This window comes from Crocodylus porosus, unplaced genomic scaffold, assembly GCF_001723895.1.
Source record: "Crocodylus porosus isolate Cpor-Errol unplaced genomic scaffold, CroPor_comp1, whole genome shotgun sequence".
In the NCBI taxonomy this organism is placed as follows: Eukaryota; Metazoa; Chordata; order Crocodylia; family Crocodylidae; genus Crocodylus; species Crocodylus porosus.
Window position 1 is genome coordinate 17,802,459 of NW_017728886.1, and position 19,458 is coordinate 17,821,916.

The 19,458-nt window shown below is 43.8% G+C and overlaps 1 protein-coding gene across 3 annotated transcripts in view; it reads left to right on the plus strand.

The window, feature by feature from the left end:
• Window positions 1-8,295, plus strand: part of ZMYND11 (zinc finger MYND-type containing 11) — a 109,864-nt gene extending 101,569 nt beyond the window's left edge. For all 3 annotated transcript variants that reach the window (XM_019530682.1, XM_019530687.1, XM_019530697.1), the window contains 2 exons: window positions 383-568; window positions 6,177-8,295. In XM_019530682.1, coding sequence (XP_019386227.1) covers window positions 383-568; window positions 6,177-6,299 — 309 coding nt within the window. In that variant the 3' untranslated portion in view covers window positions 6,300-8,295. The remainder of the gene's footprint in view (window positions 1-382; window positions 569-6,176) is intronic.
• The last annotated feature ends 11,163 nt before the right edge of the window (window positions 8,296-19,458 follow it).

Consider the following 19,458-nt stretch of genomic DNA (forward strand, 5'->3'; position numbering starts at 1 on the left):
TAGAAGTTCCTTTGAACTTTCCCAGTCTGTCCTTGCTCTAAATTTGTGCAAAGTTCTTGTTGTAAAAAATGAATAAGTAGAAAATGTGAGGTTTTTCCATTGAAAACAGCATGACCAATCTAGAATAATTGACACAATACACACAGAACCCTATGGTAGTGTTCTTACAGACAAGAGCTAATATGCAGTTTCTGTTGTAATCCATGAATTTCAGCATAAATCGCTCAAGTGGCATGTTTTTAATAGAATATATCTCATTTTTCAAGTAGGATGCAGTCTACTCCAGGTGTTTGATGTCCATCTGAATCAGCAGTGGTATTTAGAGGTGATAAGAGAATGTGGGTTCCTATTGATATTCATCTATTAACTTCTTTTACACCAGCTACGTACAGAGATGGAGGAGGAAAAGAGGCAGGCTGTAAATAAAGCTGTAGCCAACATGCAAGGAGAGATGGACAGAAAATGTAAGCAGGTGAAGGAGAAGTGCAAAGAAGAGTTCTTAGAAGAAATTAAGAAGCTAGCAGGTCAGCACAAGCAACTGATCTCCCAGACCAAGAAGAAGCAGTGGGTAAGTGTCAAGGATGTATTATCAACAAAAAACCAAAAGTGTGCACTACCGGCTGCAGGAGGCATTTGGGTATTTCCTTCATTACTGTTAACATCTCCATTTTCCTTGAGCTGCCAAACGTAAGCATATTTCAGACTGTTCCCTCCTCTTTCCATTCTCTCACCTTTCCATCCTACTCACCAAATCTCTACCCCATGCTTTTATCTCCCACCTGAACTACTTCAGCCTCATGCCTGGGATATACTCAACATCTAAAATATTGGTGCCAAATGAATATTGCAGGAGTTACATCACATGGAGCCGCTTCCCTGTCTCTCCGTTTTTCTCTGGAGAGTTGAAGCTCCTTGTCCTCATTGCTGTACAAGAAGCAGCCAATACCTGTCTCTATTTGCATTCCCATCCCAATAATGCTAGCTTTTGTATTTCTTCAATCTAACCCACTCAGGCACATCTCATCATCTTTCCCTGCTGCCCTGTGTACATGGAAAGACTTTCCAAACTATGTTTTTCAACCCTCTACCCACCCCACATTCATTCTTATAACCTGCATCTGGAGCATCACCTACAAAATTGAATTATCCTTAAAAAAAAAAAAAAAAAAAAAATGCAACCATGGACCTAGCACACCACTTGCTGAATGCCGCACATCTTGCCTGCCTTTGACTTAACACTTGCATGCATTATTTCTACACACTGAATTCCAGACAAAAGGTAAGTTAAATGTGACATTTAAGATTATAATAGTAGTCTGTGAAGTCTAAAAGGCTTGGCTTTAGATCTGACACTGTTGTGTCTTGAACATCCCAGAAATGCAAGGTAAAGAAATGTTTCACTGCCTCACCACAAGGTGGCACTCTCATCTTGGAGACTTAATGTCTGTCAGCATACTCAGATATTGCGGTCAATCCAGGATTTTTTTTCTTCTGTTGAAAATGGTTGTTTGTTTATGTTCAAAATCATTTGTAGTTTGAATAATAGTCCTGAGAGAAGAAAACAGTATCCATTAGAAAAGTAGAAAAATATCAAGGAAAGAACATAGGTCATTGCTTAACTTTCAAAGTTTGTTGGCTGTTTTTAAGGCGAATAAAGGACTTGAAGTACTGCTGTTTCCACAGAGTTAGCTCATATATGATACTTAATACATGGGTGTTCGGGCTTCCAGTGATGATGGTACTTTACTGCTCCTACCTACCATTAGAGATCAGAGAAGCTCTTTTGATAAAGTTATTCTTGGGAGGTGAATTTATGTCAGGTGCAGACTTGCCCTTTTGTGTTTCATATAGAAACTGAGACTTGTTTTGGTTTCTTCTGATTTATGTTTGTCACAATAATTTAATCAAGTGCAAAGTGGTGATTCACGCTCTGGTTCCATAGCATCACATCTTAATAGATGTGGGAAAGCCCTACCTCCAGAGGAAAGTTTAAATGTATTCCTTTCAGTTCCATGGAGCACTTGAGAGTCGCATACAAATCTGACAAATGCTACTTTATGTGAATAATTCCTTTAGGCTGTTTATTACTCACATTTTTAGATGGGGTGGAAACCCTTATATGTGGTCTGATAAGTCTGGATGCTCAGCCTCATGCTGTTGGGATTGGTCCAAATATGCAACCCCCAAAATGATTTTTCCTCTGCTGGTAATGACGGTTCTGGGTGTATAATGATGCTTCTGTTATATTCTTTTTTTTCTCTCATACAGCGTGCCCCCAGATATAATATGCATCTTGTTTTTGAACAGCAGAGCTATTTCCAGAGTTATAGCTGCATACAGAGCAGGGGCAGAGCCTAATCGTCAGCTGACTCATCCTCCCTTTCCTACTTGACTAAAGTTGAACCCCTAGCTGCTGCTGAAGACTGGTCTCCCTGGATAGCTCTGTGATTTTTAAATGAGCTAAAGAGGCTGTGAAATAGAACAAGACCAGCTAGCAGACAGCAAACTTGCCCTAAAAAGGTTAGCTTGATTAGTGGAACATGAAGACCATTAAAAGAGACACAATCATTAGCATCTGTAGGGTGAAGAACAGTGAGCCATTATTAAGTCAGTTGATTCTGCCACTGCCTGAACATTAATGCCCAGGCTACTGCGCTGTGGAGAAGGAGTGTAATCAGGATGCTTCCAACCCCGGTCAGAAAATCAGTTTCCCTGCTTAATACACTCCCCCCAACTTTTGGAGGGGTAAGGGTGGGGCTAGTTTTTGGGGAAAGTGTTTGGTGCATGTGAGACACTATGGTAATAGTGAAGCCCTCTCGCTAAAAATCTCATATAATTAAGAGTAAATGGGTGCATCTAGTGATGAACAAGGGTGACGTAGCATCAGCAGGCACAAACCGTGATGCCCTCTCTACTGTGCAGTAACATCAGAAATGACCGTGTGGTATGGGGACTTAAGCAAGTGCTAAATGACTGCTCAGTAACAACTGTACATGTGTAGATGCACCCAGTCAGCTTTAGTGGTTTCCCTCTTTAATTAGAGCCAGAGAACTCTGTTCTAATAAGGGGGAGCTTGGACTATTATTTCCAATGACTTCATAGTTTTGTTAAGTCTAAAATTCCCAATTCAGTTCTGGGGCCCATGGTGTACTGCACATGCACACAAGATGGCACAAGTCCAGCCCTGAGGGCCCTCCAATTTTGCTAATGGGTCACATTCTCTGGGGTTACATAAATGGTCATGACCCCATCTGCAACAGTTTCATTCATCGAAGTGCATGAGCATTTGAGCTTAATATAACAAATGGATGATTAACAATAGGACTGGAGAGAATGGGAGAACGAGGATAAATCAAAAGTTAATAGTCTGGAAAGTTGAAACCATAGTTTCTTCTTGTTTCACTGGAGTCTGTTTCTATTTGAACCTCTCCCTGCATGCTTATTTGTATCCTTTTAAGTATGCCTATTTCTATTTTTAACCCTCTCTCTGTCTTAATTAGGTTAACATATATTTTTACTTTAACTTGTGCCAGTATCTATTTTAAGGAAATGAACATTCCCCCCTGGAGTATATACCAGCTGAAATGCACACAAAAACCACTTGCAGGATGCCAAAAAACAGCAAAAAGCAACAAGATGCAGACTTCAGATGCATATTTTGTCCCCTCCGTCATGTTTGCCGATCCCCACTCAGAGAATAACACAGAAGTTTTTCATCTAAGGTGTATGGGAGATGCACTTAAAGGGAACTGCAGGATCTCCATCCACAGATCTAAGTTGTCCTTCCCTTTTAACTCTATTCATGTTGCTGATTGAGCAGCTGTAAACCTGGTCTCTGGGCGTGCTCTGTGCTGTGCAGAGAGATGCAGCAGCTGTTTCATGTTCCTTTGCAGCGGATGCTTCTAACGTCTCCCAGAGCTCCTGGATAGCCAGCTTCAGGAAAGCCAGGAGCACGGCTCTAGTGGATACAGCAGATGCTGTTAGAAATCAACTTCCCTAAAGCTGGTTATAAAAAGGAAAGGAGAAGGGTTCCATATGTGACTTGGGTTTCTCCTTTACAGCTGATGGATATAAAAGGCTTTGCCAGTACAAAGTCTTTTCTTCCATCTGCCTTTTAGTAGGCTGTAGGGCTTGTGAAAAAAATTGTTTCCAGTTTAATCCCTCATCTTATAAAAATATCATAAGCAGATAGGACATTTGCTAAGACTGAGGGAAAGATTTCTAACAGATACTGTTAGGGAGAGGGCAGTTAGGGACAGGATGCAGAAAGGCATTTTTCTGTGGCCATAGGGACAGGACTAAGAGCAACGGCCTCAAGCTGCAGCAGAGGAAATTTAGGTTGGAGATTGAGGAACTTTCTGATTTGTGGAGGGGGCTGGATCAAATGACTTTGTGAGGTCCCTTCCAGCCCAACTTTCCTATGATCCTGTGAAAGAGCTCGCTGAGTTTTGCCCACGGCTGTGACTTATCAGCTGACTGTGCTGGATGACGACTCCTGCTCCCACTCTCACAAAGAGATAGGTCTCTCTAGGTTTTTAAAAGTCCCCTCTGATTTTGGGCCCACCAGATTCAAAATGTCCGACCTGAGATTGCTAGATCCTGATCGCCACAGAAAAAGTTAAGCCCTTCCAGCTCCTCGGGTAACAGGGTGCGTTAAAAAGAAATGTTAATGCTTTTGAAGCACTCAGGATGGGGGCATATGAGGAAGACAGTGTTTCTTTTCTTTCCTTCCTATCAGCTCCTCAGTTTGATTCTCAATCTTCTGCCCTCTCAAGTTGTTTTTCTTTGTAGCTGCCAAGCAAATGGGGGAACTGGCAGCAGTCGACATCCTGCCATTGTAGGAACTCCTGCTGCAGTAAAATGCAGAGCATTGCCCTAACACTTGGCGAAAAAGAAATAGAGGGCACTTCCTTGCTGTTCACACCATCCTCAAGATTTCCTTTTCAGAAGCAAGTCCTTTGAACACCAAAGCCGTTTTCATCCTCCTTGAGGGGCTCAGGAAAGAACCAAGCTTCTAGATGCACTGTTGCACAGTGTTTTAAATTCTCTTACTGAGCCTCCTTTTTCTTATAGTAAGACACTCACCTCTGGAGCTATCCTATGCTTTATCCTGTGCACGAGAGAGACAAAACTAGATGAGTGAGGCAGATCAGTTGGGGCTCCTTGCCATGCAGGATCAGTGTACAGAGCACAGACTGAGGGTACTTAGGATGACGGGAGCAGAATATTAATTAAAGATGTCTATCATCTTTCGGTATCTAGATGTGAATAAGAGCCGGGGGGGGGGGGGATAATGGAAATGTCCTTTTACCCAACTGTAATTTTCTCTGCCCTTTCTCACCTCCAGGCCTATTCCTGGGCCCAGCCTGTTCTTCAGAACAGGATAATCTGCATCGTTTCTTATCAGATAATAGAAGCGCAAATACCACTTTTCCCCATGATTTGATTGCTGCGGTTTTCCCACTGAGAAGGGAACTCCCTTGTATGGGATGGTTCAGTTAGGGATGACCCTGTCTCAGGCAGGAGGCTGAACTAAATGACCCCCCCAGAGGTCCCTTCCAGTCTATTTCTCTGCGATTTTCTTAATTTCCCTCTCCTCCAGGGAGTCTAGACACTAGCTGTGAGACCTGTAAAAAAAAATCTCCAAACCAAAAACGGCTAGTTTTTTCTGACAACATTCTGCACCCAGTCTCTCGTCTTGTTTGCATGAGTGTGTCTGGTTTAATGTTTGTATGATGACTTAATACCTCCAGTCACGGTTAGGAGTTCATTGTATTATGTCCTATACAAACCCAGAACAGAAAAGAGGATCCCTGCCCCAAAGAACTGGATTCTCCACTATTCTCAGTGGGTGACTCTGGCTGAAAAGTACTGTCGACTAAATTGGAGTTGAGCTTCCAATTTATCCAGCTCTGCTATGGCAGGCAGGAGAGATATAGTGTAGACTAATTTTGTTACTTCACAGGCAGGGAAGTCTTCCATTGGAGGAAGGGGGCCAGCCCTTATTTAGCAGGTTTGAAAAATGCCATCCTTTCTTTACTGCCACCCACCCAAATGAAAGAGGAATTCTTCCTTTTCAATGCCAGTGGGACCAAGAACAGGTGAGAGAGCATTTGGGTTGGTGAGGATCGATACTGCAAGTGATAGTAATCCCATGCCGTTCATTCTCTTTGCAGTGCTACAACTGCGAAGAGGAGGCCATGTACCATTGCTGCTGGAATACTTCCTACTGCTCTATCAAGTGTCAGCAGGAACACTGGCATGCCGAACACAAACGTACCTGCCGTAGAAAAAGATGAAGGCGCTGCTGCTCTCTTCGCAGACCACCCCGATGATTGCTATTCTCAGACACAGCGGTTTTTGTTTCCAAGAAGCCAAAATTGTTTCAAATTTGCTTCCCATTTTGCACCAGCCTTTAAACGCTTTTCAAAAAGAGATTTTGCACAGTGATTTCAATCTTCTGTTTAACGCTCCTCCAAAATGTTGTTGGTAAAAGTCAGTCTAACCTCTGAAGGAGCGGGTTACTTTAAATAATTTTAAAACTCGAGGATTTGTTGCATTTTCAGCAAATTTTAAAACATTTTTAGGTTTTACAGAGATTTTAACCTTCAAAAAAACCAGATCTAAAAAGAAAAGCCACGTGAGTTTAACAAAAGGAACATTTAAAAACTAGATCTGAATGTAAGAACTACAGAACTGTTTCAGAAAAAAAAGCATACTACCTTGATGTAATGTTTATTTCTTAACCTTGTTGAGCTGGTTTTGTTCAGCTTAATTTTACTGTTTAAAGGCATTATCTATTGGTTATACCAGTGGGTATATGATTGAATTTAGGGAACAGGGTTGACACAGCAGGTGCTAGTCCTGCATATTTTTTCTTAAATATTTCCCAATCGTGTTTTATTTTCATTATTTCTTTTCAATATATAACTTTTATAACAAAATATTAGCTTTGATCTTGTAGTTTAAAATCGCAGGGAACTGGGGTAATCTTTTACTGAGCTGGATCTTAGAGAAAATGAATATTTAAATTTTAAAGTTTGCACATTTCATCTTTGTCCTAACATGAGTGCTTGTAAGAAGAAAAAGAAAAGCCAAAAAAACTACCTTTATTCATACATGGAATTCTAGATGAGGCATAAAAATTTCTTTATTGCTTTCCCCCGCCCCTTCCTTCAACCATCCCCCTCCAGTGTCATTGGGCTGCCTATTATCTGGTGTCACCTATTCCATTGTAACTTAATAATAAAAGGAAAAAGCACTTAAGTTTCACAGAAGCCGTTATGTTTGTAGTAATGGGTCATTGCCTATTAATGAGCTCCATCACTGTACTCAGAATGAAGAATAATGCATGTTAATTTTCTTGTATTAAAGATGCCGTGATTTGTAAAAAGTCTGTATTTTGCGGAATGTCTGGATTAAGAAACATTACCAATAGGAATGGATCGATAGTTGAAAAATGATTTTTTTTCTTTGTTTTATATATAGATATATGAATTGCATCCATGTTCAGAGACAATTTTTAAATAGGTGTAAAGCTTACTTAAACAGCTTTTTCTTTTAAACTGTCCAGCATTTTAGTTTCTTTCAGAAGTTGGTCTTAGACTAATTCAAATGCCCATTTATCATCCAGCTATTTTTTTGAGACATTAGAAGAATAATTTGTAAATATTTATTTCGATCTTTGGTATTTATTGAAAGCAATTACATGATGGAAAGATGGAAGCTGAAGAATCAAGAGGAAAGCCTTTTTAAAAGTTTTCTCTAGGATTTGTCAGGGTCATTGCAAAAATTGAAGTATGACCAAGACTTCTGTGAACTGCCATTGAAATCCTGATCTTTTTTTACTTACAGTGGTGGTACAAGTTAATTGACTAGATACTGCCAATTAATACCCAGTAGGTTGCAAAACCATATGGTAAGTTGATTGAAAATAATAGTAACTAAATGGCAACTTGCATTACCACAACTACATTATTGCCTGACGTGTAATTAACTTATGTCGCCTCTGTGTTGTGACTGTAAAACACTTCACAACTAAAAAAAAATAACAAATCTTGTTAGATTACTTTACGAGTTCCAAAACTTCGATCCACCCCTATGAAAGCAAGTTATTGTGGAAATATTTTTGGTGTAAAATCATTCCAGAATATGTAATATTTAACTGATAGCTGCATGAAAGTAAGGTTCGTGTTACTTTGGCTTTTTTGTCTCTGTTGACACGGTTGCACATTTCCAAGTTACTACAGCGTGAAAACTGTGTGTTTTAAAAAAAAAAAACAAAAAAAATAAAAATAAAAAAAGAGATTGTGGCCTGGTTTTGTATAAGTTTTAGGTAAAATTACAATTGATTGTTTTAGGAATCATGATTTAAAAATGAATTTTTCTGCAAATCATAAAGCTATATTAAAGTGTTGAGCTTAGCCACTATGCACATTGTAATTATTCATTGTGGCTGTCCAGTTCTATGATGCATTCTGGCATTTTGTAAGCTGCTCTGACTAGCAATATATAGTCATTTAATGTGTTAACATTGGTTAATAAATGTATTTAAAAAAAACCTTACTGTGGAAGTCTTTCTTGTTAATCTGGCATATTGGGTTGATAACCAGCAAATCTGCATACTTTAACATACTATTTTATTTTTCCTACTTCAGGATATCTTTAAAGCACATGTCTTTTAGGAAAATATCTATCAATGTTTTTCATCGAATAGTAATTTAGCCTAGAGTTACATTAGACTAAGGGGAGCTACATATAAGCATTGTTCCAGTGGTGCTCTCTTACTATGTTTGCAAGGAAAACTCATCTGTTTGGATGGAAACTGAAGCAAAGTGCTGGATTCAGTAAAAACACAATCTGGTATCTGTAACAAGGAAGAATGGAAAAATCACGGTCTCAGAAAAGGTCTTTGTGACCCAGAATAGGCACATGGCAGAATCAAAGTGGACATTTTCAGCCATTGTTGTGCTCCACATTGCATATGTTTCTGTAACCAGATATTTAGTCAAAGGATTCTTAAAAGAACCAAGGATCAGATTCTGCATGATAGGTAACTAACAACTTATCTCCACAAAAGGACATAGGCATTTATGTGCCAACTTCCTCTTATTGTAGTTCCTAAATCCAAAATTTAGATCCTCAAAACCTTTATTCAGCAGCAGCCTAATCCTGGAGGCACCTATAGTGTCTATTAAAATGTTTTCTTTACATAAAATACTTAAGTTGTCACTATAGCAAAGACAGAATTCAAAAAGGGCTCCCCTTTTTCAGGCGAGTGTCCCCATTATTGGGTTTGAGGGGCAGATTCTTGCCCACTGAGTTAATATTTAATTATTCCACACACAGTAGGAGAACAACCACTCCTATAGACCAGTGGTGAGCGTCTCCCCTGCACAGGAATGGAACCTGGGTGTCTCACATCCGGGGCGAGTACTCCAACCATTGGGCTCCTGGGTCAAAGGAGGTGGTTCATGGTGCTCTTTGAAAAGGAGCTGCACAGTCATCTAAGTTTGGGAGAGGGTTTGGGGTTGTGACTGTCAAGTGGAGAGAGCACCTCTGCAGTCTAGAGTCGGGTATCTAATTTCCTGAGCGAGGTTTAACATACTAATACCTCTCTTATTGGGTAGTGCAGGTGACGTCCTGTGTGTCTGTGGAGCTCATGCTTTGACACCAAACTTCCCTTGGGTACTTACTTGTATTACCTTTATAACATAGCATGAGGCACTGGATTCCCAGACCCATTTGGCACCCTAAAGGTCCTTTGTGTAACTTGTGGTACAGGTTTTCGTTTTAAAATTACACCATGAAACACAAATTCCTGCTTTCTTTCTATGAAGTTGCTACAAAAACTAGGTAAACTTAACAGCAAGTGCATAGTTTCAGGATTCTCAAATCCAGGTGTTACCCAAGGAAGAGCTGCTAGTTTTCCACTCAAGGATTTCATGCAAGGAAATCATATCCTACTATATGACTTTAAGCAGGTCAGGACAGACCATGCCTGAAGGTTTTAAATGAACATTACCTCAAATCAATGTTTTAGGGGGGTTTTCTCCCTCAATCAACATAGGAGAGAAAAAGTCTCATTTTAAGATTTAGGTACTGGCTCGGAGCTGCCCTGGGCCAGGTTGACTTATGCAGCATGGGAAGGAGTGTGCAGGAAGAAGATATTGTGGCCTGCCCCAGCAGCTGCTCCTCCACCTGCAGCCACTTGCCCCCTCCCTGTCTTCAGCTCCAGCCCTTACCTAGCCACACTCGGAGCTGCTACGGCTGCTTCTGCTTGTCTGGAGCCGCTGACTGCCTTGGAGTCAGAGCTGCCACAGAAGGTAACAAATTTATAATTTTCCATGTATAAAAACTAATGTGGGGGGAAGGAGGGTGGCATTATCTTAAATTTAAAGTTGTCTTGCGATTATCTTATTTACCCAAATCCATCAGTCATAAAGAAGGTACCTAGCAGGAATTACTTGGTGCCACACTATTTAGAACTGAATCTATTGTATTTACTACCCTGGGTTCTTTTTTTTTTTTTCAAAAGCGTGTTACCTGCGTGTTACCTGAATCTTAGGCTGTAATTTTTTTCTTCAGTCCTTGTCATTGAGCCCCTACTGCACTCATGTTTTCTCCTATTGATGTGGTCATTGATGGTGATGTGGTTTAATCTTAGAGAAGTCCAACAGCATATTGCCTATAGGTAGGGACCTACTTAAATAACGGTTTTGTGATTTTTGCAGAACCTGCAAAAAATGTAAATCTCCATGATCACCATGAAAAATGGCATTGGCCACAATTTCCTACCGAATCAACCCCCAAAAAATGCTTACCAGAAAGCAAAGAAAGCGTACCAATCACTGCAGCCATACAGCACGTGATTTGAGTGAGAGCTACTGAGAGGCTAAGCTAGTCATGTAGACTAAGTGAAGGCTCCAGTTAGAAAAGCAAAAGTGTTTTGGCACCAATCAGCAGTGAGAGACAGGGCTGCCAGGGCTCCTTGACCAATCGGTGTGGTGGGGTGGGGCCACTGTGAAATGCCCGTAAAATTGGCTCTGTGTGTTGAGTGGGCTGTAAAAAACCCTTTGTCGTGCTGTGATTTATATAGGTCCGTACCCATATGAGACATTGATGCTGCTGAATGCCTGAAGACAAGCAAAGCAGGTGGGCAGTCTGAGTGCACTCAACAGAGAAACCAAGGCAACTATCTTCTGGAGAAGTCATTACTGGATCTGGAGTACTGATGGGAAAGATTGGTGTGCTGAGGTTTCCCAGACTTTAAAATCGTTCTGGCCATTACAGTCATTGTTAGTGAATGCTCACATGATGAAAGTACTGTAAGGTGGGTACATAACCGGTTAAATCGCTGTGCTAAACAAGTAGCTGAGTAGTTAACCTCTGGGCCAGGAAGCTCAGCGAGGGTCTTTTTTGGAGTGCTTGCTGAATTCTTGCATTGCCGAGCTACCCTCGGCCTCCTTACCGGCCCAAAGGAATCTAGGACTGACGTAGTTCTTGCCGGGGATGCCCGGGGTAGAAGCTATGTCACTGCCGAGACGCACAGGTCTTTAGGCATCTAAGATACAAGGGATTTCATTTCAAATAATAGCCTGAATCTTCTGCGCTTGCCTCAGTGCCTCATACAGCTACTCTTTTGCTCCATGCTGCTAGGTTTGTCCCAATTGCATAAGCTTGGAAATGATTCACTACTGCCCCAGAAGTGTCTAAGTCCATTTACTCCTCATGATTCACTGTCACTGTGGACACAATATATACCCCCAAAACTAGTCAATGAAAAAAATGACTAGTGATTAATTGGAACAAACTGAAACGAGCGGGCTGGTGCCCAGTAGTTAATAAGCCTGTCCAGCACAGGAGAGATGAGAGGGAGTAAAGATGTAGGCACACTTCCCCTATGGTCTCCTACCTCACCAAACAGCAGCCTAATTACTAGGCCAGGCAGGGATAAAAGCAGATCACTGCTGAGGCTTGCCCCTTGGGTAGCCAAGAAGAAAAGTATCCTTATGCTAGGGGGAAGATAAGCAAGTTACAGCCTAACTGTGTCTTGGGGCAGGAGGGTGGATGTTGCCTTGGTGGTGGATGGGTGGGAAGGAAGTGGGGCAAGCACTTGTTTCAGTGTTGGTTGTGCGCTTGGCACTGTAGAGTTATTAGGAAAATGGGATAAAGTACTTTGTAGGGGCAGAGAGCAGGCCTCGTCACCTGGTGCTTGGCCTGCTTGAAACTCCTTCCCAGTGCAACTGGAATCAGGGCCCAGGCTGCCCCATCTGGAACAACCCTTGTCTGACAGGTCTTGGTACAGTGCTGCTCGATGCAGGAGACCCGGGGAAAACAAGACCCAGTAGCTCTAACAGGAAAGTGCATGTCCTGTGTTTGAACTGAGGACCTCGGGCAGGGTGGATTGGTCACAGCAAACCTCAAGGTCTCAAATGTTCCTTCCAGAAAGTGAGACCATGCACACACATACAATGCTCAGCACTCCCCAGCCCTCGTCGTTCACTCACCTGCCTTGTGGGATGGCAGAGATTCTCCACCATCAAATTCATTAGGTGAAATAGAATCTGGGCCCTAAGAGTCCTATCCCGCGACCCTACGGGTACCGCTGCACATGGCCGTATGGCACCTTTGTTATTGGGCCATCATTTAGTACTTCCTTTTGGCGCACTGTGCTGTGCTGGTCATGCATGGTTCTATTTGGTCGCTATGTTGCTGTAGCAATGCACTATAATGAGAGAGTGCTTTACTACAGCGATGTAGCAGCAGCATCGCCATAGCACGGTTTTTGCCAATGGATTCGGCGGCCCCGTAGCACATCACTGCGGCGCCATAGCATCTAGCATAGAAGCACCCCCATGTTATGTCAAGTCCCTGGTGGGGGAGATGGTCACCAGCCATCAGTAGGAGACAGGCGCACGCTTACAGGCCGTCACTATGGAGCAAGGAAGGGCCCCACAGAGAAGTGTGACCCCCCCCCCCCACACACACACACACACACTCTTATATTTACTTCCTACTGCTGCTTGGGGGACGATGGAAGAGGGTGGCGGGGGGGTGAGGGAAGGACAGAAGAGAGAAGTAAAGAAGGATGTCCGTCTCCCAGCTCAGCCAAGTCCACGCTTGCAGGGCCTCACACCTGCAGAGACTCCCCCTTTCAGTGAGAAAAGGGCAGCGTACCCCTCCTGGAAGGCTTTGCTCTCCCATCCTTACACGTGGAAAAGCCACAGTTAGAGCTCCTTGGCTTGTGAGCCCTAAGAGACAGTCTAGCTCTATTATTATCCCCTGAGCCAGTCACCTTAAAATGGGGAGGAGCTGAGATTTTGCCTCCTGCTTCCTTTAGGTGGAGTGAGACGCACAACTCTTGGCTTGCTTGCTTTTCCAGCTTCCAGATGACTGAATATATGAAATATGCTTGGGATTTGCTACCAGTAGTTATGGGCTACCCAGCCAATTTTAGCTTTCCTGAGTGAGTGCACATATGTGCGCTGTACATATGTTTTCCAAATGCTTTAGTAAATCAAATTAAAAAGGGCACGTTTCAAAACCAGAAATGCCTTACCCTAATGGTTTGCATTAGAGAAATTTAGAAGTGGAAAGGTTTGACCAGCTGTGAGAAGCAGCTAATGGTTCAAATGTTTCTGATGGGGGAAGAATAAGATTAAAGTCGGTTTAAAAATAAATCTACCTTTGACCTTCCGAAACCTTGCAGAAGTTTTATAATTTATAGTCATCACATCCATTTCTGGAAGGCTGAAGGATCCAGAGTATTGTAGGCCCTGGGTTAAGACTTGTTTAAGGAAAATCCTTGAGTGAAATTTTGAAAATTAGAGAAAGAAACAGAACGAGAAGGAAATGAGCTGTAAATATGGTTCTTCTGCTCTCACCAGGCTCTGTGGACCATCAGGAACAGAGAAGCCCCACGGCTCCTTAATGCTCTGGGCAACTATGTGAAGAATGTTGGAGGAATTGCAAACACAAATGAAGGAGCTAAAACTAAGAACAGGATCTTGCTTTGCTGATAATTTTCACTTAAAAGGGGATAAATAATTGTTGATAATGCAGCAGCAGCTCCACAGACTTGAAGAAAAATGAGAGTCTATTTTAAAAGGGCCTTTACTACAGGAATATGGGCCAGAGTCTTCTTTCCCACCAGTATAGTATAAGTAACGCTCCACAAGTCGATAGCAGACAAGTCAATAGTATAAAGCCGCTGGGAAAGCAGGATTTGTCTCACAGATGTACCTAAAAATAAGCTGTAATTCCACATGCTGGAGACACTCTGAAGCTGTTTAAATATAATGTCTGCTGATGCCTTGGGAAGGACTGTTAGAGCAGCAAAGGAACTACAGCAAGGCCTGTAGCTTTTGGTCACTGTAGCTTTGGCCATAATCAAAATTCAGGCAGAAGAGTAAAGCAAGCCATTTATTAATTTAGAGGAAATGTCCCCTTGATTTGCAACCTGGGTTTCTGGACATTCAATCCAGACAGATGGGCTTGATAGTTAACTTGCTGCAGAAAACTCGACCAACCAAACAGGCAGCTGAGATAACCGGCTGCCTCTCGGAGCCATGCAACTCTTCTTCCTCCTCTCCACGCTCTCCGTTGCCATCTAAGTCACCCCTGTGCTAAGAGATCAGTTTGGAAATGTCACTGTCATTAGAAACAAGTTGACTTCCTCCTCTCACAGCTCCCCCAGCCTCCTGGAGGTATCCCACAGTCTAGTCTGATAATGATCCAGAAAGCCGTGCCAGAGAGCTGGGCCCCTGCCCAGCCTGGCAGCGTGCCACCAACGTGCAACATGCTGCGGACAGGAGCCACAACTGCACTACAGTGGTACAGCTCTGACAACCCAAGCCTGCCCACAGCCAGAAGCGCAAGGCCCTGGTCTGGCTGTATCAGCTGGCATTACACTCATCTCATTTCTGACATGCATGAGACACAATTCAGAACAGTCCACAGTCAAAAATTCAGACATCCAAAGACTTAATACTGATCATCACTACAGTGCATACAGTGGCCCCAAGGAACGGTGCAGCAGCAGAAACAGAAGTGATTTCCCAGAGCTCCCACCCCTTCCCAATAGGATGACCAGGACAGGGTAAGTGCAGCAGCTGCCCCAGGCACCAAATATGAGCAGGAACTGGGATGCCCACCGCCTGGCCACAGGAGCCAAGCAGGGCAGTGCCACACCAGGTCAGGGACAAGTGGGAGCAGTATGGTGCTCCTCCAGCCTTCCTGGGGCCCCTGCAGTCCTACTGCCACTAGGGATGTGGGGAGCGGGGAGCAGGCGAGAGCGAACAGGGCACCGGCCTCCAGGAAGCCTGAGCATGGGACTCCCACTGCTAAAGTGGTAGCAGCTGCCACCACTGCTGGCTTGGTGCCACAACCAGCAGCAGAGGCCCAGCCACCTCTGCATTCATGCTCTTGCTGTTAATTGCTCTGACACAAAGGGGAAAGGTGCTAGAGCCCCTCCGAAGGTAATTTTTTTTGTTGTGCATTTCAGTGTGTGTGAAGGGGAGAGGAATGAACTAGTGGTGTTATTTCTTTTTGCTTATGTGTTAGTTCCAAGAAATCTGAAGTCATAACCAGCCAGGAAAATAAAATAGACAAGCCCCCCCGCTCTAATATATCAGATAAGAAACCTAATAAAAGCCTAACAAAGTCCTGAAACAGTCACTCACCGTTGTCCGTTAACAACTTGGAAAAGAAAGATGACGCCCTTTACATGCAAACACCAGCCCAGGTGCAGCACTGGTCAAGCTATATCGCTAGGCCCCTACAGAAGCAATGTCATAACCTTGTGCTCTGGGCTCTTCACATAAAACTGGGCCATGTTTTTCAAAGAGCAGCTGAAGAGAGGAGCATGACTCACTGGCTGAAAATACATTTGTCCACTCTCTCCACCTTACCCTTCAATAACAAGCACTGTCACAGACTGACAGCTCCTGCCCCACAACAGGTCTGATGACTAACAGCATGTGACACTGCATGGGGAGGGTGAAGGGCTTGGCCATCCACTGCAAAACAGCAGATAGGCTCGTCTATGCCAGGCATGAGAACCAACAAGTGGCATGAGCTCTAGGTTCATTCCACCCAGCCGAGACTAACAGCATGCCACGCGCTAGCCAGGTCACTGCACTCGCTCATACACAAGAGCTATGAAGAGAAATTAGTCAGAGAGGGGCTTAAAAGAAATTTTGGATGTTTCCCCCCAAAAGAGAGTTTTACCATAAAATGGGTTTACCGTAGAATGGAAGGATGCTTGGGATATGTACAGCTTGGCCAAATGATACAAGAGCCTCAGCAGGTTTCTGGCCAGTCTCTTACAGGCTGCACCTGTCAGTTTGGGGGAGGTTGTAAACCCCATAGCAAGTCACAGGAGTTTGACTAGGGGAAGCTTAGCAAAGGCTCCGTGCTGCAGTGGGGCAGAGATACTTTTTTGGGAGTGAGCAAGAGGTCGTGTCAGAACCAGCCAAGGAGAGGCCTGGTCGGAGAGACGGGAACCAAGCATGTGCAGGCATGGATGCTAGGGAAAGCAGTGGGGTGATCTTGTATGGCAAGGTCTGTATGGCTAAGTACAGACAGTCAAAAAGCCCACAGCTGAATTGATTCAATCTTCACAGGTTAGTCTAAACTGCAAAGATTGAACTGATAAGCAAATGAACAGCCATTCACTTTTGATTCTGGAAATACAGCCACATGCCTGCAGGGGCTGAGGCCAGAAGCTGGGGGAGGGGAGGGGGGGCATGGCTGAGAGCAGACCTCCCTGCTCAGCTGAAGCAGATAAGTTGGGCAAAGTCTAGCCCAGTCGCCCTGTGAGGTGGGGGTTTGCAGGTGAGGTGCAGAGCCTCCTGGGATGCTGGGGAACTGTGATTTAACTTGAATCTAGAGGGGATCTGGGACTGATTTAATCTAACCCAGTGAAGTCTGATACTATATCCATTCAGGTTTACCTTAAACTGGTTTGGGCTATTTTGAAAGTGGTGTATGTGCGCTGAACTTCTAGGCTAGGACAGTCAAAAAAACCTGAGGTTGAATCTATTCAGTCTTTGCAGGTTAGTCTAGAATGTACAGATTAAATTGAAACAAGTGAAGAGACATTTACCTTTAATTCAGGAAATGCAGCCACATACCTGTAGTGGTTCAGGCCAGAAGCTGGCGGGGGGGGGGGCAGGGCACTACAGCATAGCTCTCTGACTCTGCTCACTTCTTCTTCCTGCTGCCCCTGAGGTCTCTGGGCTTTGTAGTCCAGGCTTACAACAGCTGCACTCTGCAGGGTTGCCCATCACTTCCTCTTCCTGCATATAGGTGTCTCTGGGATTTGTAGTCCACAGTTGCAGCTAGGAGTAAGTTTGAGTGTTTAACCCTCCCCCGGGTCACAAATCCCAGCTGGGGTTTGCTGGGAGCGGGGCAGCCCCCCCTGTGCAGACTGGGCTACACCCCCAACTTGTCAGACGGCCCTCATTTCTCCAGCTAAGGAGTAGAGGAGTGGAGCCAACCCTGCTCTGCTTAATCAGACAGCCCAGCAATGCAAAATGCTGGGATGCTGGGAGACTGATTTAACTTAAAACAAGGAGGAGTCTGGAACAGACATTTCATAAACTGGTTTGATGCAAATCAGTTAAGCTGATACTACATTCAACCAGACTTATCTTAAGCCAGTTTCAGCAACTGAGCCCACTACCATATTAGTAGCACACCACAGAGACTAACACTAGGCGCTCCAGCTGTCCCCTCCAAATGCCCTTTGCTGCCAGATATATGTTGACATCCCTGACATGCCATGTGTACGTGGTCTCCTAACTTTGAATCCTAACATTCCCTATTATTTTAGGCTTGACAAAGCAATTGGGGCCAGGGGCGGCAGTGACTCTGGGATGCCATCCTCCACTGGTGTGCTTGTACAGAAGCAATGGCAGCTACTCTCTCCTGCCCCTGTTCAACTTAAGCAGGCTGCCCTGCTTGCCCTACTTCAATAATGCTTCTGGCTTACTGTATGTGACTGATATGCCTACGCTGGGTAAAAAATACAAATGGAAATGTATTTCAGTGACATTTTTCCACCTCCTCCTCAAACACAGAGTAATCTTGCAGTAGAAGGCTGATCCTCTCATATTCAGAACTGGCCAAAAGCCCTAAATTTAAAAAAAGAAAGAAAAGAGCAACAATGGAAAAATATATAGTGTGATATCTCGTGGCAGCACTAGAATGCTAGCTGGGAAATGTTTATTGAGCACTGAAGCTATAAAACACAGGATTGTTCCACTGATTTGCAACTCGTTAATAGGAAACCACCACTTTTTTTTCCCTCCTTTTTAAATTCATTAAGACTTCATCTTGTCCGTTTCCAGAAAGCTCTGATTGTGACCGGAGTGGGCTGAGTCCTGACTGCGAACTGAAATCCCAAGTGCTCTTTTCCTGGTTACAGACGGAGAAGAGACATCAATGATGCATCACACAAAACTCGCTGCAAGAGAAATCCAATCAAATGCTTTTTCATTCTGTCTGTGCCCAGAGTCTCCTCTTAAATCATTAAGTCAAACCATAATTGCTCTGGAAGCACAGGCTGAGCACATTGCTGCAGTTGGAGTGTGAGAAGCACTATCATAACTCTTTTTGAAAGCTATATCCATCTTTCTATCAACAGCTTCTTACACACAACTGAAGGGGACTGCAGTCTTTGTTCTCTAGCAAAAAGCTCATGGAGGATGCCATTTTAGGTAAGGCTCACAAGTTTAAGAAACAAGCTTAAGAAAGGCAACAACTTATAAGCCTCTTTGATAGAAAACTGTTCAGAATCTGCTGCTTCCTGGCCAGGACGTGTATTTTCATTCTATTTTTCCATCAAAAAAGAAAGCACAAAGCCATCTAGACGCACCCCAAACAATGCTTTTCTTTAAAAAAGAAAATGAAATGTATCTTTGATACAGACAAGTGGTCTGGTTTTATGGTATTGTTCGTATCACAGAGAGAGATAGAGTCATACCAACTACATCATTGTGATGCTCTTCTTTTTACACGGCTGGAAAACACAAAGCCAAATGGTATAAGTCCTTGAGTGGGGTGCACTGCTAGAGATTTTGGGGGCTGATACCAATAGCTGATTTTTAAGGAGGCATATTGGCCAATACTGGTCCAATTTCTGATAAGCGGCCTGGCAGCTTGGAGCCCTGCATCCAGCTGGTAAGTCTGTTGTGGTGGAAGGGGAGAGGGCAGATCAAGGCCACTGCGATGAATGAGGGGGTGGGCGCTGCCCAGTCAGGATGGGGTAGGGCGGGGCACAGGATGGAGCCGTAGCTCATCTGGGCAGAACGGGGGGGGGGGGGGCATATCCCGCCACTGTGTGCACCCTGGGATAGCATGGGGGGGGCGTGTGCCCTTGAATCCGCATGGGGTGGGGTGGGCTGCAGCTGCAGGCTGGGGCTGTGCTGGGCTCTTACCGGTGTGTGTGTGGGG